At 37.2% G+C, this 27,213-nt stretch overlaps 1 protein-coding gene across 7 annotated transcripts in view; it reads left to right on the top strand.

Moving 5' to 3' along the window:
• Positions 1–24,310, top strand: part of FLRT2 (fibronectin leucine rich transmembrane protein 2) — a 63,274-nt gene extending 38,964 nt beyond the window's left edge. For all 7 annotated transcript variants that reach the window (XM_071426677.1, XM_071426676.1, XM_071426674.1 and 4 more), the window contains one exon: positions 17,067–24,310. In XM_071426677.1, coding sequence (XP_071282778.1) covers positions 17,477–19,462 — 1,986 coding nt within the window. In that variant the 5' untranslated portion in view covers positions 17,067–17,476 and the 3' untranslated portion in view covers positions 19,463–24,310. The remainder of the gene's footprint in view (positions 1–17,066) is intronic.
• The last annotated feature ends 2,903 nt before the right edge of the window (positions 24,311–27,213 follow it).

Raw genomic sequence — 27,213 nt, 5'->3', positions numbered from 1 at the left:
CAGAATAACCGCCCAAGCTAGTGCTTGGGCATGTTACTAAATCACAAACTTACTTGCTATCCTCAAGCCTTTGGCCTTACTCTCCCATATCCCATATCCTGGGTCTTATCCTGTATTTCTTGGGAAAGTCTGAGCTGCTTTTGCTACCAGCTGTGCAATTGAGCAGTGTCTGCAGTGTGTATATTTACCATAGGGCTGTATGCAGTTCACAGCTGAACCCAGAACACACAGCCCCCTGTCTCAATTTCTCAATTTAAACTGAAAAATAAAAATGCCTTTTGAATTCCAGGAGGAGAATAATGATGCTTGTCCTGCCGTGACTTTGCCAGGGATCTTTAGCTAACCCTGGGAACACAGGCAGCTGAAGCACATACTCTTATCTCCCTGGAGAAAACAGGGAGGGATTCACAGTGGGAAGAACAAACCATCCATCAGCTCCTGGCCAAGGTGTTACCTTTCAATGGCAGGGCTGCCTGTGAGAGCAGGAGTCTGGGCTCTGACCCAGGAGGTCAGCTCCAGGCCCACGCTGCCATAGCCTGTGGATGAACCAGGGAATTAGCTCCAGCCCTGCTGACAGCCATCTGGTCAGAAGCATGGCCAGTGCTGCTGTTACAGGACTGATGCCTGGTGAAGGCTGACCTAGAAGCTAAAGAATAAAGTAGATATTTATTAAGAGGCCTCAAATAGATCCACCTTGGGCAGCACAATCAAAAATGGCCACAAAATGGATGACCGGTCATGGGGTGTGACATTTTTATAAACTTTGGTCCATTATCATATTGGAGCTCATTGTCCAATTACAGCTTTAGCCCATGAAGTCCCATCCTTCATGTTTCCTCTCTTCGGCCCACCATTGTTTATGCTATTGGGCGTGAGATCTGGATCAGCTGTCCTTGGTCCCCAGCTAGAGAAGGAATTGTTTTGTCTACCTACTTTGTGAAAAGAGCTTACTATCCCCTAATATGAAGCCTAGGCTTACACACTAAAGCAGAATAGAATCTGAAAAATATAAAAGCTAAAACCTGAGGCATCATTTCCCCTAAGCTTGAAAACCCCAAACTGACATGAGTAAATGAGTGCTAGGGTGAATATAATTGACTGTAGCTGGTATTAGCAAAAAAAAAACTTCACAAAGCCAGCACATAACCATATGAGGCCTGACCTTTTGATTCCTTATTTTGAGGAGGGAAATCCAAAACCTTAAAAGTTTCAAAAAAAAAGAACCAGAAGAGGAAAATGTTTTCTGTTTCTACCATGATACTGTCTGAATGAAGTCTTTTCTTTGCCTGTTGAGCACAGGCAGCAGAGAACACTTAATCTTGTGAATTTTTGTTACATTTTAGTGAGATATCTGGGACATTCTACCCACACAACTTGATAGAGAATGCTGCTTTCAGGTGTTTCGCTTCATTTTACCTTTTATTATGCTCAGGAGAGATAGAGTTGTCATAAATATTTAAGTGGGAAGCTACATAGGATAATTGAATTAATCAGTCATTTTTTTACTTAATGTTCATACTTAGTTTAAGAAACACATCCACTGGTGTTATGTCTGATTATAGGTTCTGACTCTGCAACCTGATTTTACTGTGAATCTAAATATGCTTGTCATGTCTTTTATGGCATTTTCTCCTTGAACCAGTCCAGAAGTACTTAAGCTTGTCTTCCCTGAGATGCAAAACTTTGTGATTATAGGTATGAGAATAAGGATTGCAAATGTAAATGCTAAGGGATGTCCAGGCCACCATAGCATTTCTTAGAAAAATTAATTACTTCATTGATTGAAAAGCACAATTTAGAGGTGCAGGGGCATTCTACTTGCCAAACATTAGAAGGATGGTGTCATTTTCCATCCTATCTTTATCTACTGCTTCTAACTGTAAGGTAGTTTTCATCCAAAGAGCTTGTCACGGAAAAAATCAGCATCTACCAACAAGAGAGATTGAACACTGGAGTTTTTTCTGTCAGTGGAGTGACACTAGTCTTTCCAAGCTCCCCTTTTAGAGGCCTGGCTGTCTGCTTCTGGTACAGTATTTAATCAATGGTTTGCCATCAGGAAAAAGAAACCATCACACAAGCATTGACTCCTCTTCACTCCGCTTTGGACTCTGCTTCTCCTATGGAATAGCCTTAAGCTGCCACCTCATTTTTCCATACTTATAGACTGATGGCTGCACACTACTGTCCTAGCCTGGATTAGAAAGGATGATGAGAAAGGTGAATAATGCTGTATACAATGACAAGTATGACTGTGCCCAACAGATCCTGGGATATAATTATGTTTTAGGAAAAAAGCAGTTTTTGAACTCTCACGGCTGTGTTAACATTCTGAGATGATATTTACCATGTCCTGCAGTAATTGATGCAAAAGCTGACCTGACTCCCTGAGAGAGAGAGATTGCAAATATAACGTGGAAAGAAATATATCTTCTGGGATCACAAATTTTTAACCTCATTTTTTTAGACAAGAAAATAAACAATTTTTGTTGGCTGTTACCAAGCATTTACTAAGTGCCAGTACCACAGCTGTCAAGAAACCATGTCTGGATTTTATTTCTTTATTTTTAGAACATTCAAACACAAGAAAAGTAATGATTGTTAGAAAATAGACTTCAAATTTTACTATTATTATTGCTTAGGTTAACAATGGCAGAGAGTAGTGGAAGTTTTTGAAGAGTTCATCCACAAAAAGAGGAACGACATTGATCAGGATGGATGTTGATGTGTTATGGGTGGTGAAAGAATGGAATCAAGTGCAGTATCAGAAGAAAAGATGTGGTTATCCTCTGCTTTTTTTCTTTTTATCACTATATTTATTCTGAAATTTTCTTTGTTATAAGTATCTTATTTAGAAAGGGAGACATTTTTTTCTAAACTGTCCTTACATTGAAACCCAAGTAAAGTTATGGATTCTATGTTAGTGGAAGATGAGGATATTTCTAAATATCTACCTCAAAGGAGGTGAAGTGAGATGGTGAGCAAGTCTTTCTTCAAAGGATTGTGTTTGACAACCTTCCCAGCAGTCAAAAAGGAAACGACATAACCTAGAAAGTTCACAGACTTCATATAGAGTTTATGTAGCAGCTGATTGGATGACCTCTTTCACCAAAGTTTCACTGAGAAGAAAAATCCCATTTTATATAATACAAAGAATAGAACTGGAATAGAAAAAAAAAGACATTTATTCAAAAATTAGCTAAATAAAAATTACAGGTGTGTCCTAACTGAACCCCTAGATTCAAAACAGTCTGAATTTCAAGTCAATGCAATTTTATATACAGTAATTTTGGCTTGGCTTGGGTTTTTCTATATACGAAAGGTGCAGAGGTCATTGAAGAAAAGTATATAAAACATGATGATATGTTTCAGTTCCTTCTGTGGTCACTACTTCACTCCTTACAGTTTCCAGTCCTCTAAAGCTAAAGCAGAACATTGCTATTTAGGGAACCAGAACTTAGCCCTTGAAGCATGTTTTTGCATCATCATTTTACCATTTTATTTTCTTACTTGCCTTAAAAACTCATGGTCTTAAAAGAAAAATAGACCAGTAAAGTCACCCTCCTTGTTTCATTTGGAATGCTCCTGGGAATACATTATTTGGTCAGTTTAGGTTTAACATTATATTTATAGTCATTAGGAAATACCCAGAATTTCAAAATGCAGAATTTGAGCTGTTTCAATGACTTTTAAGCTTTCAGATACATTATGGGGTACCACCAGATCTAATTTCTGTCTCAAACACTCTGGGAATGGAATGGACAGATCCATGCATGCTGCATTTCTGTTGTTGCGCTCAGGCCCTAGTTCAGACCATAAGGTATGACTGACTGAAACAAGCAATTCTCAGCTGAGACAGACCAACAGTCCATCTATCTCAGTGTTTTGCCTCCAACAAATACAAGAAATTGTTGCAGTTGCTTTTTGCCATCCAGTTTCCCCCCTGTACACATCCAGAAGTGCCTGAAATAGTGGAACTAGACATATTAGAGGACGCATCTCTTTCTCTTCTCTTTAAGGGAACCTATTTAAAGACCAATATATTGTGGAACCATTTCCACAGAAATTTTTACTTCACTGTCTTGTGTAAAGGAACCTTACTAATTTTAATGAATCACAGTTTCTCTTGGTATTCAAAATATAATTTTTATGCAAGAATTTTCCTAATTCCATGCTTCTTGTGAGGCAGTGTGAGTCAGAAGCTTCCCAGGTGGAGACTGGTATTTGCAGTTAATTTGCTGCAGGTACCTATTAAAATCACCTCACATTGTCTTTTGTTCCAGCACAGCTTAGTGATTTCTGGGAAGTGAACTCAGAAAGTGACCAGAACAGCCACAGTGACTGTGTTTAAACAGTGACTGTGTTTAGTCAGTCCTTATCTGTGCTTTAAAAGGAGTTTGTTATTCATAATAATAACGAACACTATTGCTTTGACAGATTTCCTCCTTCATATAAGCCCTATGCAGAAGATTTGAATTTATTTTTTTTTTAAAGAGGGCTAATGCTTGAAGTATTTTCAGTGAATATAGAAACAGATTTTTTTTTTCTCTTGAATGCAGGATGGTTTTCTATTTCACTGGAGCAGAGGAGGGCAATATCTCCCAAGAGACTTAAAAGCCTTGAAGGTAGTTTCTGCCAGGGTGGGTTTGTTTGAGCATGTAGCAGCATCTCTAAGGATGTATGGTATTAGGAAATTAAGTTTATTTTAATTCAAATAGGAAGGAAAGAATTTTTAAATAATACTTTACAGTAGACAAACTCAAGTGTTGTAGGCTGAACTCTTATGAGTCAATAATTCTAATCCATTGGAATAACTATAATTGTTTTAATTTTTGTCCTTTACTACTTTACACTACTTTTTGAGTTAAAGTCAGCTATTTGCAGTAATGGGTCAGAGATGTCTAGATAGATTTGAAGTGAAATGTCTGACAAATTCTTGCCACATCCAAACTGAAGGTGTATGGGGGTGCTGGTGGTGATGGGTGAAGCTTCAGATGCCTCTCCCCTTCCTATTTATTCTAATTGCCAGTGCCCCTTTCTTGTCTAAGCTGTGTATTCTACACAACACAACACAGATGCAGTAGCGCAAAGACAGAGGTGGAGTAAAAAGGGATTTACACTAAAAGAAAATTTCCTTTGAGTAATCAAAGCAACATCTGCGGTTAGTCAAGTTCTCAAAATCCTTTTTCCAGGCTGCATATAGGCTCTTCTGCCATTCATGTCTTCAGAAAGCAGATGATTTTGATATTTTTCCTCATCTGCTCTGCTTCCACGTACACATGTATGTATCCAGTGTATGCCATGAAACAAGAAGGTGCAAGCCCATGTCTGCTCTTTTGCATGTAGCAGCAGCAATATTTCCGTGGCCATCAAAGTTGATTTGTATTTAAATTATCTTCATTTATAACCCCCTATAAAAAAGGAACATGTAGAGGTCAGAGCAGATGAGCAGAGGTAATATTGCTGAAAATACCATGGATCGCATGTACTGTCTTTGTACCCTACATCAATGGGTTATGCCAACTATGTGCCTTATTAGCAGAAGTGAAAGTAAAGAACCCGTGCTTTTAGTAGGTAAAATTTTGGTGTGGACACAAATCAAAATCCAAGATTTCCCATACTTACAAAGATATTTGTATTAGGGACCTACCTCAGTTTTTAGTACAAAGAAAAACCCATCAGCAAATCCCCAAATCACATAGCAGATCTTTATATGTAGTTCATTTAAAGTACCCAGAGGTCTGCATAGAAAACATGAGTGTCTTCTTATTTGATTCATGCAGTGACCTGAAAAAATAGAGTGCTCGCAAATAAAAGAAAACAATAATTGCATTTTTGAGCAGGCATATTTCTCTGCCTGCAGAATAGCTTAAAACTCTATCCCACTTTTTCTTCCTATATTTCTCCCTCTGGCTCACTCTCAGGTTTTATTGTGCACTGCCTTTCTGCCTTTCTGAACTCATTTGAGAGGTCCAGTTTTGTATAAGCACAAAATGCTGATAATATTTTGCGATTCCTTGCAATAACAACTGTGCTGAAAAGTACCACAAGGACACATATTCACATATTGATAAGGGCTCTGCTGCCTGGAATTATTTGGCACATGTCAGGTGGAATTTGCACTTGAGCTGAAGGCCAACTACAGGCCTCTGCACCTCTTAGGACCCACTTAAAAGTTGCTAAGAGAGTTTAAGTGGTTTGCAAGTATCTTGTTGGCTGTCTACACATGGCTAAAAATAACCAACCATGAATCATTAATGGCAGAAGACTATGGTTTTTTGCTTTACTCTTGGTATGTGTCATTTTTGGGCCTCCTGGCAATTTTGATTAACTGATGCAACCACACACAGACCTCAAAGGTAAACGGGAGAAGTGGAAAAACAAAGCAGAATTGCTTTCTGTGTCCTTTTCCATCTTTGTCAGGATTTGTTCAACATAAAGGCTTTGAACTTTATAGTTGAAATAAGCCTAGTCAAGCTCTTTTAAAAATGTTTTAGAGAAGTTATTGAGAAAATGTAATGATAGAAGCTTCAGGACAGAATAGCAGGGCTTTATTCTGTTTTGAGCTGCTTCTTCATAGAAACACAAAGATGGCAGACTCTTTCCTGTGTATCTACTCTCTACATTGTGGACAAAATTAGACCTATTGCCATTACTGTATCCTCCTTTCGCAGTTCATGGTCAGAAGATTTGTGATTTGATGTCCCAGGTGAAACTATTCACAGAGAATATTCGATCCTACAGTCATCAGCATGGGGCAAAAGAAAAATTGGCTGGAGTAACACATCCAGCTTCTGGAAATGATGTCCGTTTGGCTCTGCTTTGTCTTTGAGCACCTTCTGTGTTGGCAGCATCTCTGCTCCTTCAATGAAATAGTACACCAGAAGGAAGACTGAAAAGTGACTTAAATCACAACTGCAGATGTAAACACCATTTCTTCTTCTGCTCTGTCTCTTCTTCCCCAGGGAACTGAGCTGCTGCCAGAAATTAAAGGCAGATAGTAGTTTCTTGGTTGATGTAAACTGTTGCAGTCAGTGTTTAAACGTATCATCCGTTCTCCTTCATCCTGCAGGAACAGTGCTCTTGCTGGCTAACACTGCCTGTATGTATTATTTTGTGATCCCTTAAGAGTTCTCGGGAGATTCTTGTGGATTCTCTCACAGCTGAGAATCCTTGGGTTAGAAATGTCTATTTACTATTTCTAGCTTGCTCTTATTTCTACTTGTACCTAAAACTGAAGCTGTCCCATGTTAAATTCTGTCCTATGCAGCCTTCTTTTCTCAAAGAACTTTCAAGGATAATTTGGACATCTGAATGGCTCTTGGGGACAGGTAGTAGTGTAGCCTTTCACTAAATGAGAACCAAATCAGAGCAAAGTGACAAAAAATGTTTGCTCTCTGTCAGAATCAAGACCTGGGGAAGACTCACATCCCCACCGCTACAAAGAAATTCTTTAATCCTATAATCCTTTTAATCCTCAGATGTATACATTCTTTGGATATGCTTGACCAGCAACACTAAAAAGAGACAACAGGACTCTCTCACTGAAAATAGTTATTATCATAGAGTTACTGGAATCTTGAATGACAATTAGCAAAAAATAAATAGCAGAACCAAACAAAAGCAAGTGAGGTAAAAAAATCTGCTAATGGTCTGTACCCTTGGTAAACTCTTCTATCCTACTGCCTCTGGTGTTTCTTTCCTTTCTGTACTCAGAAAATCACTGGGTTTACTGGTGTGCAGATAACCAGTGTATGGATGTTTTTGTTTTGCTATAAGGAAGTTCCAGTTGCAGCTATACCTTTAGTGTTTAATATAACTGATTTTTTTTTCTGATGATATGTAGGAGCACAAGTTGTTTCCTGAATGAAGTGCTGTGTCATATTTGGTGCAGTGAGATTATTGCACTTTCTCCACCTGTGCATACAGAAAAATGTAATTGGATATCTGGGAAAAGATATCCAGATATCTCTGGATATCTGGATATCTCTGGGAAAACAAATCCAGATCCCCAGGCTCTTGTCAGGCACTGTTGATGCTGAGATATTGTACAGTTGATAAATAATTCAGCTATTTAGCTGAACAGGAATTTCAGAGGCTTAGCTGTACATTCTTCATCCATCATCTTAATATCTCTCTCCTTTTCTGATAACTGGCTATCTGATGGCATTGATTTAAGAATTTTGTTTGATAACCTTCTATTTGCTTATTACCAGGACTGTCACGTAAGCAAGATTTCTTCTATATCTGGGGAAAATCTTTTGTTCACTGCCCTATAAGTGAATATACCATACATGACAGGTTCTCTGAAGCAGAAGTTAACAGTGTAAACAACTTTAATAATCCTTCTTGATAGCTCCTAAGAAGTGTTTATGGAGTAGTTCTTAGAGCTGTGAAGGAGCAGCATGCTAAGTAATATTAAAATAGGAAGGAGAGACCTCCATCTGCCTTTGCTGGAAAGATGAACATATGATGACACTTTCAACTTTATTTATATTGAGGTGTCTGAGAAGTTGAGGGGCAGCTCCTTCCATATTTTCTTTCCAGGCCATATGCTTCCAAGTATGGAAGACAAGAATATGACATCTCACGCTCATTTGTCTGAGATCCTGAACGAATGTTACCCCACAAGGTGAAGTGACGCCATACAGGATCTCATCAATGATGTAGCACCATGCAACACATTTAAAATGTGTCAAAATGTTGACTCCAAAGCAGCAATGCTTCACTGCTTAGGTCACTAAAAGCAGCTTTCTCAAATTCTCCACAGATGTTTTGCCAGGCTGCCCACATATCTCTAGATAAAAGCAAACTGTTTGCTTCACAGTGTAGAATAATTTATAGGTAGGGACCAATTTGTTTGCAAAGAAACAGCAGGTTGCCATCAGTTTTTCTTAGTACAAAATGCATTATGCTAACCACAGTACAGAATGTATGTGTTCCAAAAGGGGAATTACTTGAAATTAGTTTAGTATTAATAGTTTTTCTCAAACAGTCGTGTCCAGTTTTATCAAGGAAAGCTGTAAGCCCTCTGGAAAATGGTCTAGAAGGCAAAGAAAGATTATCTTTCTGTTTCTTTCACTGTGTTAAGTGCAGCTGTCCAGAGGCAGACAATTCCGCAACAATTTCCACGGTTTTAAATTGTGGAATGTAAACACTATTTTATAAATGCTTTTATAAAGTAGAATTGTGTCCAAACCTGTGTTTTAGAGTAAAAAATTCAATTTTTATTCTTTCCCTATTGTTTTTTCTCTCTCTGTCTCAGGTCACAAAGGACCAGAAAACATTGGACCTCAGGCACATTTCCTATTGAAAACATTATCACAACTGACAAATCTACATGCAGGTTTTTGGCTCCAGTGAAATAATATATTTTAATAAAAATGTATTTTGTTGAAACGTTCAGGATAGCTCCTCATGTGAGATTCTTTTCATCTGCCATTTCCAATTTTCTCAAACCAACTTCACATCATGACATGGTACATTGGTGAGTTAGAGAGTCATAGATGAGATCCATCAAAACTATTTCACCTAAGATACGAGAACAGCTTTTGGGGATGAAAGACTAGGGAATTAATTTACTTCCATACTAAATAGATCGTTCTCACTGTTTGACAAATTTGTTAAGTTTTGAACACTGCAGCATTAGACTGGTGAAAAATTAAAGTAGGCCTTGGGGCAAGGTTAATAAAGACACCAATAACCTTTTGCTAGTAGGTGCAATACTCCATTTAATATGAGTCCTGAAGGTGATCATCTGTTCCTCTTTGCCCACTGGAGTGAAAATATCATGATGGTCACCATCTGGAGTAGTTTTTCAGCAATCAGCAATTTTATAATGAAAGCAGGGATATTTCCCTATAAAAATATGCTTGGGCTGTCAATGACTTTTGGCTGCCTTGACGTCCTACACAACTCAGAAGCTCACATTGGTTAAAAACCTGGAATTCTGCACCTTTTCTTCTTCCTTGCATTCTGTGAGGGAGTCCTGTCTGCTCATGTATAGGCAATTAAAGATTTTGCTTTTTAATTTGCCATGTATATCCTCATTAACTTTTACTTTAACAGCTACAATTAGTTGTAATACTAGCCTTGGATGTTTCTTACATTAGAATTCAGGACTTCACAGGCAGGATATTCTTGATGGCAATTTTCCATTTCTAGAACTCCTAAGATGAAATTCTCAATAGAAATAGGTCCATGCAAGATTAATTCATGCAGACAGTCATTCAGATAAGACTGAATGGTATGACAAACCAAAACATGAATTTGGATAGATATCTTTTCCACTAGACCTTCTACAGTATTTCATTGATGGGCTTTATTACTAAAAATAGTCTTATTTTTAAAACTATTTAATAACTAAATTTGTAGTTACCTATGTGTGTGCAAGCAAGAATTTTTTTTTTTTTTTTTTTTTTTTTTTTTTTTTTTTTTTTTTGCCACAGGCTGCAAACACAGTTGTTTCTGGGCTCAGAAGTTTATTAGTTTTCACAGATGAGGTAGTCTTGATGAAGTTGTGCAATGTCATATTTTCAGAATAACTTCCTTCTATTACAATTCAGTAACTGTTAAACATAGGAATGAAGATAACATTAGTCTAGGTAGTCTCCAAACCTGAACTTTGGCACTTCAACTCCCATTTATGGAGAAGTGCGAGGAGCTGAGCAGGGTGTGTCACACAGCACAGTGCCTGGCCAGGATGACTGGCAGCCTTCAATTCATGGCCCCACCTGAGGCATTAATGCTATTGATCTTGTAGCTATTTCAGCTCTGCTTCCTGAAGTACAGCAGTCACTCTAGTGATTATGTCTTGTAGTAGGTTCTCTTGACCTGTTACTGGTTCCTATTACTGCAAGGAAAAAATCTGTTCTACCTGAGCTTTTTCCCCCTAAAACCTATCTATTTTCCATCATTTGTTCTCTTTTGTCTCCCTCCCTCTTACATGCCTCCTCATGCCTATGAAGCAATTTCACTCTGCAGTAACCCACAAGTAAAGTCCTGAACCATGAAGCTAGGAATAGTGCTTTTATGAGAATACATGAACATTAATTTTCCCAGTAACCAAGTCCTATAACCAAGTCCTATAACCAAGTCAGTTTGTCAGGTATGTAACAGAGGTGCCATCAAACAAGTGAGCAGTGACAGACAACTTTGAAGAAGTGTGTGCATGTATGTGAGGACAGACATAGTGGGAAGAAAACAAGTGCCACATTTATTTATTTATTTGTTTATTCAGGGGAGAGAAAGTTTCCTGCTGGCTTAGCTCCCTCTCCTGGCAGTCAGGAATTGGGCAGTATCAGAGTCTGTTAAACCTATACACTACCCAAATTTCCAAAGACAAAGCTCTTGTTCACTGTAATAGCATGCCTTTTCACATGGGATTTCCTGAAGCCTGCATCCTTCTGGGCAATGTGTCCGCATAATAATTTGCAGGAATGTAGCTAGAAAGAGAAAAAAGGCTTGGAGGACCAGAAGATTACAGAAGATCCAGAAAGAGAAGGATGGCAAATAATGTCTTTACACCAGTTGTTGCAAGATGTACCACTCTCTAAATTTTCTCCTGTCTCCACCAAGGAAGATCCAAATCAATTTCACTTGCATCCTCAGGCTGCCTGATGTGAGGTTTTGAGAATAATTATAAATGCAAATTGACAAGTAAAACCAGAAACATCCTGATCAGAGTAGAAGAAAGCACAAGAGTTCAGATGTGTACATTTGCTGAATCATTTTGCTAACAATATTGCAAAGACAGTAACTCATTTCTCTGCCAAAATCTGTTCATATAGACTTCATTTGTCTGTAACAATGTACAGAGACACTAGAAGGTTTCCTTCCTATACTAGCTACTCATCATTATCCTGTCATCAAGACTTATTTTAGAGGAGGGCACCAAGGAGGTTTTCTTCCTCTCTATCTCTTTTTCTTCGCCTCTTTTTCTTCCTCCTTACCTCTTCTTCTTACATAATACACACCCATAGCTATGAAGGAGCCAGTACAGCAGGCATGCAAAAAGGCTTCCTATAAAAGCATTTTGATTCCTTTGGGTCATTTTCCCCTTGCCTTTGATGCAGAGATTATAGACTCTAATTAAAATATGAGCACAAAGTTCAAACCCAAGTAACTCATAGAGAAATATATACAGCAAACTATCACCCAAGGCTCCTAATCACTTAAAAAAAATTAAAAAACAACCAAAAAAAACCCCCAAAAAACCAAAACACCAGGATATTCACTAATGTGTGCACTCACACATATGAACTCTACTTGTATGGAAAAAAGACATATGTCAGGTGTTATTCTGTAATTTTTCCTGTTACCACTTGATAGATACACAGGGATGTTTTTCTTAAGAACAAGGAGCTCTGTACTAGATTTCATATGAAAGGAATTAGATTTGTTTTCTGTTTGTCATTCAATTACAGACATAATAGCCTTGTACTTACTGTGTATTATAATTATGTAGAGTAAGATTATATGACTCGATTACAACCCTGGTCTGCAGTACAGCCAAGAAAATTTATGCCAAATGGTTTAGTGCTAAAAAAGAGTCACTGACTCGTAATAGTGAAAAAAGTATGACTGTTTGGTTTTGGCTTTGCTTGCCTTTCAATCTATGTTGCATGGCACTCAGGTCCAGATAAACAGGTGAACTGCTGGGAAAAGTGATGGTAACTGGTTAGGCTATCAGAGAAAAAAGGCCTTGGAGTCCTTTGACCTATTTTTTATTATTTTCAGCGTTCCTTGAAGGAAAAAATAGCCAAGCATTCTTAATTTTATTACCTCTGAAAAATTTGTAGCCTTAATGTAAACCATGCTTAGACTAATGAAGACAGACAACCTGGCTTCAGGAACACCTCAGAACTCTGTGCTTATAGGTAACCAGTGTTGCCATAGGTAAAAATCCTATGCAGGCTTGGTTCCACATGTTATCTTCTCCCTTTATTCTCTGTTATCTTCCCTGAATTTCACTAGGTTCTCAGGTAGCCACAGGGACCTTGACTGCTTGTTTGGAAGACTGCAGAGTGAAAAATGGCAAAGATGATTCTAAGGGCAGCTTTGGAGATTCTTTTGACAGTGTAGGCAGAGCCACTGAGGCAGTAAGTAGACCAGCAGTGAGGTAGGAAAAAGTTCCTTAAGCAGACTACTAGTGAGATAGTTTTTTTTCCCCTAGACGCCACAAATTTATAATTGAACATCACTTTCAGTAATATATTAATTATTGCATGGCTGTATAGTGTGACAAAGGCTGGAAGTTGTATGGAGGATTCTGACCGGTAAAGGTATGACTCATAAAAACTTTCACCTTTCCAACTTGCAGCCAGATGTTTCAACCTATAAAATATCTTTAACTGAAACACCTTATATTTTATCCAGTACATAAAGCCAGAATTTTTCTTTTCCAGCTAGCATCAGTCAAAAGGGAATTTAAACAAGGCAGGTTTGAAAAAACACAGTGGATAACCATGTCGATCAGAAATGTATTGTAAGTTATGAAAACAAATATTTCCATTGATTACAGGAACTCCTAAGCCAAATTTTCAGACTTGGCCACCTAAAACATGTGATAGTTTATCATCTATTTCAAAGCAGTTTTCTTAACTTCATTGCATCATTCCTTAAATTCTAATGGGATTTAATATCCTGGCTGCAGTAAGGCAGGAAATGTCTTACACACTTGGAAGATACAACTTGCATCTAAGGAGGGTATAGTAAGAAAAAATAGAAATCAAGCCTACAGGGGAGGAAATAGATACAAAAATTACCAAATTGTTGATGAACAGATGTGTTATTATTGAGGCATTTCCTTGATAATTTCTTAAATTTTAAGTTAATTGTGACACTTGCCTTTTTCTCTACCTAGACTGGTTCATAGAACTTTCTGACTTCAAATAAGAAAAGTTATTGCCTCCTATAGCTTATCAGTCAAATCCCAAGATTTAAAATCACAATAGCTAAGGAATGCCTTTAATTCCTCCACTTATAAATTTCTATTTCCAAAAACATTTGCAGAGAGAGACTCAATTTAGTATTTGCAGTCATATTGAAAACAGAGCTTACTTTAGGAAGCCAGCATGCGAGGAATGGTGGGGAGAGGGGAAGCTGAGTGTCTCTACCTGCCTTCAGTTTTGACAGTTTACTGAAGAAAAAAACTGTTTATACTTTTCTAGCCTTTTGGAGTTTAAATTCAGAAAGTTTCTTCTTTTTTAATCAAGCAGGTTTCCAACTCTTCTGTCTTTTTAATGTCTTTGGGGTAGAGATTTCTGACACACGGAACTCAGATTTGCATTAGGGTCCCCGAGATATGCCGAAAAGTACAGCAACTATGAGCCCTATTTTAAGTTAGTATTAAGCAGTTGTAAAAGACTACCAAAGAAAAACCCTTCCCAAAAAAGTCATTTAAATACATTCAGTTTTATCCTTACTTCCTCATTTTTTAGCTCTGCCACACCACAGTCAACTGTGAGGTCATAAATATCTAGTTAGATATGTCCTTGTACTCTTACTTAGTACAATCAAGAGTAGTCCCAAATACATATAACCTGTACTGTTTTTTTTGTATCACTTTATTAAGGATTGATATCTAGAGTTTAGGATACCGGCATTAATAAGAGGACTACCTTTCTTTCCCTCATGGGGGAAGAAAACAGGAAAGTTTTAACAGATTTCTAATAGCAAAATCCATGCAACAAAAAAAGGAGAGAAATTCCAGAATCTACTTAAGTTACTGTCCAATCAAAGCTCTTTTTCTCATCATATCTAATGAGAAATGCTGTGTGCTTGACCTAATATGTTTGAACCATTACTGAAATCTTTAATTCAGGTGCCACATCTACTTAGGTGAGAAGTACACTGTACAGAGTACTAGAAGGAGGTGAATGTATAAATCAGTTTTAATATGACAGTCCCTTCTTAGGACATTCCCAGCAAACCAGGAACTGCAGCTGCCTGTGGCTGCATGTTCTCAGCTGGGCTTTCTATTGTACCCAGGAGTGACATAAAACTTAATCAGTAACTGGACTTAGACTCGGAAGCGAGCTTAGTGCAGGGTATTGGATCTCTGAGGAGGTACAGGCTGTCTCTCTCTGATGATGACAGGAAAGTGAGAGAACAACTGTTATTACTCTCTGTGGTCCTGAGCATCTCAGAGGATGCTCTGCATGTCCATTCTCATTTTAAAAGAGAGTGTCATGATGGATCAGAGCACTGTGATCTAGATGGGAGCCAGGCCGTATTAAAGGCAGATAAACTGTCACACTTGGGCTCATGTTAGAATGTAATCCTGTTAAGAGTTTCTCTACAGTATCACGTCATCTGGCATAATTGAAAAGAAATCTGTCTTGACTGAAATATGCCTGTGAGAGAGAAAACCATGAACTGTGGGGTACCTAATCTTACTGTTTCTATAACAGGACAATACATTATAGGCTGTATTACAGTATTACATTTACAAATCTTAACATTTAAATTCATAATGATAAACAGGATTTTTCAGGGTCTCACTTTTTTATCTCCAGCTGTTTTAACCTTGAGGCTGATACCTGATGATGCTCTAAATAAATACAGTAATCTGCAAGTGCAAGGTTGAAGGTTTATAACAGTTTGACTCCTAAGGATGCTTTCTACACTACCAGTCCATAGGATTCCCAAAGGTAGCATGAGGGACATGTTATAAACTGCACAGCTGTATCAGACTAACAAGGTTTTATGTATGACCAAAGTAAGTTTCTTTCTGAATGACCTGAATGTTCTTAATTTGTTTAAATAAATATAAATATAACAATAAAATTTTAAAAAAATCAACCACCATTAAGAAACAGGATTTTGTTCACTAAAATTCTATTTTCTTGAAATCCTAGCCTGAGCTTTGATCTGGATAAACAAAAACCTGGAAAATTACTGTGCTTATGTCTCTGTAATTGAAGACCCTTAGATCTGCACATGTTTTGTACTTGCCAAGGCTGATATCCTTCATTAGGTCCAACTATGCATTTGGAGGGGAGGATGGGATGACAATCATTGGAAACAACATATAACAAGACAAGACAGCATCAAACAACAAAGTACCTTTCATTGCATGCTTTGGAGAGTGGGAATGTTTGGTTATAGATCTGAATAATAAATAGTAGCTGTGAACATAAAAAGTATGCTTACAAGCTGAAAATACACATTAAGGAACTCAGCTATACTAAAGTTAACACACTTGTTTATGTAGCCATTCACAGATAACTGTGTAGCAAAATTAAAAGCCATATCTAACCTTTATGGTTTCAAAGGAAGTGTTCTACAAAACTGCCATAGTTTGAGCTGATCTTCTGAAACAATAACTTAGCAGATGTGAGCCTGTTTCATTTAGTGGAAAGTTGTGGAATCTGTTGACAGCACAGTTCACATCAGAACCAATATCAAGATGATTGTTTTAGCAAGTACATGTCTTACATTCATGGACTACCATACTTGTTTAAAAGACTCTTCTCATAAGTCTCTAATTCATTAGAGCAAGACAAAATAATCTGGCAGTGTGCATTAATTTGGACAATATATGTAATGGTATTACAGAAATAGAAGCAGAATATTCCAGAGTCTGGTAGAAAATGAAAAAAAACATAGAATGTGATTAAATAATACAGGCCAGAGTCTACTCTGTCAGGCATCAGTGAATAGTAGTCATTGAAGTCAGTGGTTCGCAAAAAAAAAAATAATTACCTGAGCAAAAATTACCAGTTAAATGGTTTAGGTTTTTGGGTTCTTTTTGGTTCTAAAATTTTAAACAGACTGTGAGAGGACAAAGACTGGAGGTATAGTATGCAAATGAAAGCAATAGATCTAGCCTTCTCTGAAGTCACTGAAAGTCCTTCAGTCATTGCAATGACTTTGCATCAAATCTATTTCAAGACTATTTAGCAGTAATATTAAGCTAATGTTTAATATTAATGCCCTTCTTTTCCTTTTTTTTTTCCCCGAAATCCATAAAGAGCTCAGACTTAGAATAGTCTTCTAATGGGCTTAATCTTCCTTATTAAACGTTTCATGCTATTCAGATTTTTCTTTTCTCTTTCCTTCTACAGGCAGACCAGATCTGGCAGATAGTGAATATGAGGACTTTGCTGACTTCAGAAAGCTGACAGAAGCCAACGGACTTCAGTGAAATACACCTCCAAGCACAGAGACTTTTGGTAGCTTTAAAGTAACCTGTGGGTCATTTGCAAAGACATAGCTACTGGTTCTTTCAGCACACATGGAGGAAGGCAACAAACATTGTAACCCTGGCTAATAGGACTGTGTTTTCCTGTTCAGAAGTAGGAGGCAGGCCAATTATAAAAGGATTATTTTATGCTTAGCCTCCAAGACTTTAACTCTGGCCTGAACACTGGACATAAATAGAAGCCAATTTTAATGACCTGAGATTTTGTTACCTGTGCGTTATTATTGTTATCAGTTCTTAAACACTTTGGTACTTTATTTCTTTAAATTAGAAATGGGTTTGTGGACTAAAATGTGGCCCACAGATTGGGCTCTTCTCATGAAATCATGGCTTATCTTTTCCCTGGGGCTCTACATACAGGTCTCCAAAACTCTGGCCTGCCCAAAAGTTTGCCGCTGTGACCGAAACTTTGTCTACTGTAATGAACGAAGCTTGACCTCAGTGCCTCTTGGGATACCGGAGGGTGTAACCGTCCTCTACCTCCATAATAACCAAATTAATAATGCTGGATTTCCTGCAGAGTTGCACAATGTCCAGTCTGTGCACACAGTCTACCTGTATGGCAATCAATTGGATGAATTCCCCATGAACCTGCCCAAGAATGTCAGGGTTCTCCACCTGCAGGAAAACAACATTCAGACCATTTCACGTGCTGCTCTTGCTCAGCTTTTGAAGCTGGAAGAACTGCACCTGGATGACAACTCCATCTCCACTGTTGGCGTTGAGGATGGGGCATTCCAGGAAGCCATCAGCCTCAAGCTTCTGTTCCTGTCCAAGAATCACTTAAGCAGTGTGCCAGTAGGCCTTCCGCTGGACTTACAAGAACTTCGTGTAGACGAAAACCGAATTGCCGTCATTTCAGACCTGGCCTTCCAGAATCTTACAAGTCTGGAGCGTCTGATCTTGGATGGCAATCTCCTCACTAATAAAGGCATAGCTGAAGGCACCTTTAGCCACCTCTCCAAGCTCAAGGAATTCTCAATAGTTCGGAATTCACTGACTCACCCTCCTCCCGATCTTCCAGGTACACATCTGCTGAGACTTTACTTGCAGGACAACCAGATAACCCATATACCACTTACAGCCTTTTCAAACCTCCACAAACTGGAACGTCTTGATATTTCCAACAATCAACTTCGGATGTTGGCAAAGGGAGTATTTGATAATCTCCATAGCCTGAGACAACTCACTGTAAGGAATAATCCCTGGTTATGTGACTGCAGCATTAAGTGGGTCACTGAATGGCTCAAATTTATTCCTGCTTCCATCAATGTACGTGGTTTTATGTGCCAGGGACCAGAGCAGGTCCGAGGTATGGCAGTCAGGGAGCTCAATATGAATATGTTGTCATGCCCAACCACCACCCCTGGTCTGCCACTTATCATCACCCCAGTCCCAGCTACAACCATGCCAACTACATTAGTTCCCAGCCCATCATTTCCTCCCTCAAGTAGTAAATATAATCCTCTCACTCCCATCATAGCCACACTCCCCACTGTGCCTGACAGGGAGGACAGAGAAAGGGTGACACCTCCTTTGTCTGACTGGATTCAGCTCTCCATCCACTTTGTGAATGACACTTGCATCCAAGTCAACTGGATGTCACTTTTTACCGTGATGGCATATAAACTCACATGGGTTAAAATGGGCCATAGTCTGGTAGGAGGAATTGTTCATGAACGAATAATTAGTGGTGAGAAGCAGCAATCGAGCTTGGTAAATCTGGAGCCCAAATCCACTTACCGGATTTGTTTGGTTCCACTGGATACTTATAACAACTACCGGACTGGAGAAGACACTGTCTGTTCAGAAGCCACAACCAAGGCTTCCTTTTTCAATGGCAGCAACATCCCTTCCAGCCATGAGCAGACGACTTCTCAGAACCTAGGCTCCCCATTTCTGCTGGCAGGGTTGATTGGGGGTGCAGTGATACTTGTCCTCGTGGTCTTGCTCAGCATTTTTTGCTGGCACATGCACAAAAAAGGTCGTTACACCTCCCAGAAGTGGAAATATAACCGGGGCCGTCGGAAAGATGACTACTGTGAGGCAGGGACCAAGAAGGACAACTCCATCCTGGAGATGACGGAAACCAGCTTCCAGATTGTCTCCTTAAATAATGATCAGCTCCTTAAAGGAGATTTCAGACTGCAGCCCATTTATACCCCAAACGGGGGCATTAACTACACAGACTGCCACATCCCCAACAACATGCGATACTGCAACAGCAACGTCTCAGACCTGGAGCACTGTCATACGTGATAGTGAGGGACCATGGGGGTCTCTAGGACAAGGAGAAAAACTCTAGAAAAAATTAGCCCCCCAAGAATAATGAAAAAAATTACATTTGATAAATGTTACACAGATGCATTTATGCATTTGAATACTCTGTAATTTATACGGTGTACTATATAATGGGATTTAAAAAAAAGTGCTATCTTTTCTATTTCAAGTTAATTGCAAATGGTTTTGTAACTCTTTGCTTTTTAAATCTTTAAAAACTATTGCTGAGTACTGTACAGGGTTGTACAATAAGAACCCAATGTCATGGCAAAGGAAAGAATGACTCATTCTTCAAACATTAACCACTTTGCTGTCGAAGCAGTCTGAGGGATGTTAAGTTTCTAGGTGTCCTGGAATACAGGAAAATAAGTGCATATTAAAACAGGGTCACTAGGAACAGAGAAAAGCAATTCAGATAAAATGGGCACAACCCTTCTGACTTGAACCCAGCAGTTGCTGTTGAGCTTCAAACAATTGGAAATATATCCTTTCCTCTTTGTCAGGTCTGCACTTCTCACCTCCAACTGAAAGCTGGAGTTCTGAGTGCTGCCAAAAAAGCTACTCTCATGTTTGATTAGTTTTCTTTCAATCTACTTGGAATAGGAAATGTGGAAAGAACTGTGTCAAACACAAAGTGACCTTGATTCCTATTTGCAAAAGTTGCTCCAAAAATGTCCCCAATACTATATACTTTATCTCAGAAACTGTTTGTGCTTTTCATTAGGATTAAGAAGCTTTAGGCATTCTCTGACCCTTCTCAGTGGGAGGTGAAGGTTATGTAAAAGTACCTAACAGAAAGCTGTCATTAAGTTGCACCTCTTAATAGACCATCATTTGTTGACATAGCATGTTCAGGTAAGGCCAGAATGAGGGAAATTCTGAGTGCTCCCAGCTCTGCAGTATTCATGTATGTGTTCATGTAATTTGAAATCTAAAAGTGCATATTGCTGAAAATGTAATGGCAATGCAAAGGTTTTGCTAATAATTTGTATGGTTCAAGCCTTGTTTGACTTAAGGGCCTGAGTTATGTTCAGTATGGAGAAATAGGAGAAAAAAAAGACAAAAAGAGAAAACAAACAAGAAATATATTGTAAAAAATTATTAGTACTGGGAAGACCTCGAGGGCTATTATAAACTGAAATATCTTCAGTGGGGAAAATCATGTACAAATCTTTGTGGGTTTTGTTTGTTTGTTTGTTTTGCTTTTTTTCCTTCCCAATTAAAGTATACAGAGACTGACATTAGTTAAGCATTTGATTGACTGGGGAATTTTGAGAACACAAGGTACACAGTGTCCCTCTGAATTACCCTTCTTTTACCTTGAGCATTTTCAAGTTTTCCATAATGATTTCTGTTCCACAAGAAGTAGCTGCGTTTAGAATTTGGTTTTGTATACCCTCAGATTCTTCTCAGTCCTTGAGCTTAACATGCACCATGCAAAACATCATGCTTGTATTAAAACCATAATGCAGCTCTCAATATTATGTAATATTTTAGCTGCTCTGCAAACTCAGTGACTGCCAAGAACTGTGGTGGAATCTAATTATTTGGGGGTTTTTCAGTTTGCTTTTTTAATGTAGCTAATTTTCTCCTGAGTTTGGGGACAAGCTAAAGCGACATCACATCAGGAAAAAAAAAAAAAAAGAAAAGGAAAAAAGATAGAGACAAAACTTCCCAGAGGTAGTAGGGAACCAAAGAGAGAAAGTTTTACAGTGATCACCAAGGGATAGAGAGAAAGTTGCTGCATGTGGATTTGAAGTAAAGGCTGAAGCACAGTGGAATGCTTAGACTTTTCACTTTATGAGCTCCTTATGCTGGAAAAGAGGGTTTTAATCCTTTCCTTCGCTCATTTCACTCAACCCATTCTTGAAACTCAGCGGTCTATGAGCACGTATTTTCTGTAATTCAGATCACATGATAACACTAATTGTCTGCAATGACAAAATGAACCCAGTTATGATTGATGGCAAAGTACAACCATTTTGTAAGGAACCACTTCCTCTCAGCAACACCTTTTAAAATAACATTTTGAAATTCCAGTCTATATTCCATATATTAGCTATTTTCTCCAGCTATAGCGGGTATTCTAAGCAACCTGTGTGGCTACTGTCATAGTTAAGTCACTAAAATTTGGCTGATTAAAAGTTTATATGACTTCAAATAGCATAATTCTAGGCAGAAATGTCTATGCAAAGTGGACGGGTTTTTTCTTTCATCTATTTACTGATGATAAGGTTTATACTTTTGGGCTTTGGTTTTTTGTTTTGGTGTTTTTTTGGGTTTTTTTTTTAATTTGTTTTGGTTTTCTTTAACATATTTTAGATGCCACAGCTCAAAAGACAAGCAGCAAACAGTTGTGCTTCTGCACACTTCTGTTGAATGCTGGAGTTTGCTTGAAGTTAAACAGAGCCAGTGATTCCCATTGGGTGTGGACATAGTATTTAATTTCAATGAAATAATTGGTTGTACATTTGGTTTCAAAAGGCCTCCTTTGAAAGTACAAGCTGATTAGTATTTACTGATGCAGGAGGAATCTTCTGTTCTAGACCTCAGTATACTATAGGCACCTTATTTATAGCAATATTCAGGGAGTTTGACCTGTACTGCAGGTGAATGACCCACAAGCCCAACCTGATGACAACAAATCTGGTTACTTATAGAATAGGGTGAAAAGAGAAGGCATTCACAAACTGTTTATTTTGATCTTGAATGATGAAACATATATATGTATTTGTATATATATACAGATATATATATATATATATGTAGACTATGACTCGCTTACCTAGATCAAAAATCACAATGATATTAAAGATAGCCTACTTTATGCTTCTCTTCAGTATGAAAAAAAAAATCATTTGTATGTGATACTGACAAAAGTTTCTTTACTATAAAGGCTCTTCTGAAAAAACATTGCTAGTGCCTCATACCAAAATTTGTGGATAGAGCTGGGAATATTATCTAAAAAATTCAGAGTTGTAGTCAACTGAAAGGTCATATCTGTAATTTGAAGACTGTTTCTCCCTATTTAATTGTTCCGTAGCTCCAAAAGGGTTAATGTATTTCAACCTACAACAGAATTTTGGACTTTTCAAAGTGTCAGCCACACAAACATCTGAGTTTTCATTTCAGTTCCCACCTAGATAAGCACTTAGCAAGCAAACTTCACTAGGTAAAGTATGTAGAAAAAGTCAGAGTTAAAAATGGACAACAATCTCTCGGCAATATCAAGTTTAAGACTAGTAGCTTCTTCCTTGGGCTTTGTAAAACTTGGGTGATCTTCACTTAGGGCAGATATCCGACCACACATAATAACTAAAGGCTATAGAGCAGACGTGCCAAATATGTATATGTGCAACTCACTCAAAATGTTCACTTTTAAGTCATGATTTGATCAAGTTCATTGGATCTAGGGACAAATTTTTTTTCAGTCAAAATCTTACCCATCTTCCATTGTATACTGCTAATAGTTGACACAGACATGCAGAAAGATTGGTGTAGAATAAAATAAGCATTTAAATGAAATTGTGTTAAAGAAGCATCACAACACTGCTGTTCCCAGTACTTGCTTCCTTCTGAAGACATATATATTTACAAACAGGTCCTTATTTTCATGGATTCTGTCACTTTAATAAGTGCTACTTGCATGTGGCTTGCTGGCAGAAACAAACACCAGATTAATGCATGGACTTTGTGTTGACAGGTTCTTATTGGAACATTATTACTGAATTTCTTTATAAGAATATTTACGGAATAAGCTACTTTGATCTGAAAAGATACTAGCAGTTTTCCATGTAACCCAATAAAGGACTACAGTGAATATCATGAAAAACAGAAAAATGAAGTAGCATATGATATTTGCTACTAGAGTAATTCAACTATATTTTTCTCAGAAGAATTTTCTTTTTTTCATGAGAACAAGTTTCTCCCTCTGAAAAATTTATTAATTTAAATTTTGCAAACAGAAAAACTTTATGCATAGTGATATTATTGTTTTAAGGGTCTACATAAGGCACTTTATTAAAGGCATTGAAGTGAAAGTTCAGTCTCAGCTTTTGACAGTAAAGTGGTTAATTCCCATTGAATTCTACATTTATAGTACTTCTTCACCTTAAATTTAACATGGAGATATTAAAGTTTTTTTATTTAGAACATGAGAATAATGGTTTTACACATGACTTATCTTTACAGCTCAGTGGAAAAACAAAACAGAAGTGAGTGCCAAAACCAAAAGTTATGGCTCTGAACCTCATCAAATCCTGCCTGATGCTCTCTTCTAAACACAGAGATAATCCTAGGAAGCTGATGATCACTCCTTCCCTGAACTCTATTGAACAGGGCACTTTGTATCCCAGATGATACTACAGGCAATTTTGAAGCATTTGGCATTAAACTTTTGTACAGCAGAGAATGTTTTACTCTTTAAAAGGACGCTGGCTAGTAGTCCATATGGAAAACTAGCACAGAAGAGATTTGGCAACCTTTTATTACACTGGGGCTCTGTGGAAATGTGCCTCATGAGAGCTGAATTCTGATCCTCTCAGAAACAGATAAGCTACTAAACAAATTGTTATCATGAGTTGATCCCAAATATCTGGAGGTAATCTTTCATAAAATTGATTTAAACTGAGATATGCACACTTGATTCTGTTCTGTGTTTGGTATACTTTCTATCTTTAACATGGAAAAATAGATGGTTTGAAGTCTGCGTTACCTGTTTTCTGCAATCTGCCATGTTGCACGCATTGTTAACTTCAAAACCTCACTATACACTATATATTATCTTGTTGACATATTCAGTAAAGAGTTATTTAAAAAATACAACAACTTTGCTGTATTTATATTAGCAAGCTAATTAAAATAAGGATGTGGGTATCTGAAAGGGACAAAAAATATCCATTTTCTGTACTTTCCTTCATGGAGATATTTTCAGATGTTCTACTGAAACTTCTGCCTGTTCAACCCTCTCTTCGGTTTCTAAAAGACAAATAATATTTGTCTCTCAAAGAGTTAAATAATTTTTACCTCAGTTTCTCAGATTTAATCTTATCTTTAAAAAGTTATCTCTTTCTAATATGCATATAGAAAAGCAATTTAAAATGAGAACAGACTGTACTCCAGTGTTTGCAATTAATAGGTACACTTAAGGAGTTACACATGTCAATAACAAATATATATATATATATGTGGAAGCTGTGACTCATGATATGCATAGCCAGTTGATAAATGCATTTTACATTTATTACATGACAATCATGAATCTGTTTTTTAACTATTGTTATCTATTTAATCTGTTTCCTTGACATGAAATATGACTTTTTTTTCCAATTCTCCCTTCAAAATTGTTCTTGAATTTTTAGAATGCACAACATTAATACATAAGCCTTAATAAATTTTTGTATAAAGCAAATCTTATACATAAGATATATGGTAATATATACTATATATAAAGAGATGGTTTAGCTGCTTAGAAATGGAAATTACCTCTCTTCTACTTCCATATACAAGAACTAATTTTTTGCTTTGCCAGAAGGTAAGATGCTGAGTGCTATTTTATTTCAAAGCTTAGAAATTTAATATTTCTGAGTGTCACAGTTCCTCCACAAAATATCTTACTCTCTTTCTTAACCCATAGTATCATGTAAAACTACCTAGGGCTGGTGTGCAATATATCCTCACCTAGCCCTGCCTCTTTCCCCCTGTAATATCCCTCTCCTCATTTGATGTTTCTACTCAAGCACATTAGACCCTGATAATTAAACCTACTTGCCTTACCACAGGAGGGTGGACAATAGAGATAATGAGAATGATAAATGCCTGCCATCAGTTATGTATTTCTGACTATGAGGAAATCATCATTTTCAATTGATAATGTTTTCTGTCAAAAAAAGGAATTTACAACCATTGACTTCATCAGGTAATCTTTTAATAACCCAAAATTATTTATTGTAGCAAAGATAAAACTTTATTTTCAATACTTCTAAGCTCAATTATCTGGAATTTTTCATGCATGTGCAATTGTGTATGAATTTCTTGTGTGTAGAGGATTTAACTACAGAGATCTGTCAAAGAAAGCACATGGAGGAGTATTTTTCATTATTGTTCAGTCAAAATTGTTAATATTCCACTTTAAAAAGTTCTTCCCTTGAAGAAGAGTTATGGTACCACATGGAGAAGGTACCACATTGAAGAAGAGTTATGGCACTGCATTCTACCATTAAAGTAGGTAACAAATATTTTAATTCTACTTGAAATGCCACTGTCAACAAAGACTGAAACTAAAAAATACTAAAATACTTCCATTACACAGATAGAGACTTGGTGAATTTCTTACCAATAATTCCTGAAACAAATTAGCACATTTTTATAGTGAAATCCTGACCCCACTGCCTTCAACTATAAACCACAATAATATATAACAGAAGGATCATTAAAAACATACAATATGACACATTGTATGGCACCTCACACTATGTATCCCCAAATGAAATACATCAACTGAATAAGGCAGAAGGCCCATGTGTCCCTTATGAAAAGCTGGGAAAGCTGTGAAAAAGACTGTGCAGAAAATGAGAGGGGAGCTAAGTATGCTCTGAGCAACACTGCCCAATATAAAGACATGGAAGATAAGGACATTTAAAGCCACAAATGGGCCCGTGGGCATAGCAAAAATATTCTTTTTTCACATAAACACATTTTGGTTTTTTTATTATAGCCTCATATTGTGGCTAAATTATGACTGAAAAATGCATGCATGAATACTGAGAAAGAAAAAAGAAAAGAAGAAAGAATGGAAGAGAGAATGTTGGTTTGACTAGAAAGTCAAACAATTTAAATGACAGTCTTATAATCCTGACCTCACATATTTTTACAAACTGCTTTGGGCATTCACAGGTCAGAAACCAATACATAATTCATTGCTCTCTGACTTACAATGCAAATGATAGGAATTTCTCTCCATTTAGGAAACATGTTAAGAAAATTTGAGAGTTGATGTGAAGTCAAGTTTGGCAGTAAATGCTGACGTGAACAATGATATTTATTCAAGCAGGGCATTAGCATGTGTTTGTAAGTGAGGGCTGCAGAAGCAAGGCATGCACATTATTTCATTTTGAAGAAAATACTATACCTGAAAAAAAGCACATATGGGTTATCAAGAATAGATTACTTAGAAAAATAAAGTAGAAACCTGAGTAAGGGGGGATATTCCATATTATTGCAGTTCTTTTAGTAGTATACAGTTAAGTACTTTTGGCAATTAAAAAAGGGTTCATGAAAGTATTGAATGTTTTCATATTTCCCATCCCTAGGAGGATATATTTAATTTTCAATTCACAAAAAATTAGATTAGATAGCTTTTTACTTACATTTTTGTTGGAGGTTAGTTTTGAAGCCCGTGTTTTCTTTTTTTTTTTTTAATTGGTCATGATAAGTCCTTTCATGCTCTGATTTCTTTTATCAGCTATGAAGAAATTTGAGGAATAGATTACTATACGTGCAATACTTGCTTTCATGAGAAACAAGTAGCAAGTATATGTCTAGAGCTTTCTGATTTTGTTTTGGCTTTCCTTTTTGTGATTTAACTTTATAAAAAATGAAGCAAATTTGAAGTAGAGCAAATTTTAACTATTTTCTGCTGTAATTAAGACAAAATTTCAGAATACTGAGTTAAGAAAAATTATCTTAAAGAACTTTGATATAAATTTTTGAATTATTTTTCAACATTTAGT

Source organism: Agelaius tricolor, unplaced genomic scaffold (assembly GCF_023055355.1).
Source record: "Agelaius tricolor isolate 1412-34295 unplaced genomic scaffold, bAgeTri1.0.p SCAF_5, whole genome shotgun sequence".
In the NCBI taxonomy this organism is placed as follows: Eukaryota; Metazoa; Chordata; class Aves; order Passeriformes; family Icteridae; genus Agelaius; species Agelaius tricolor.
This window is presented reverse-complemented; position numbering and strand designations above follow the sequence as displayed.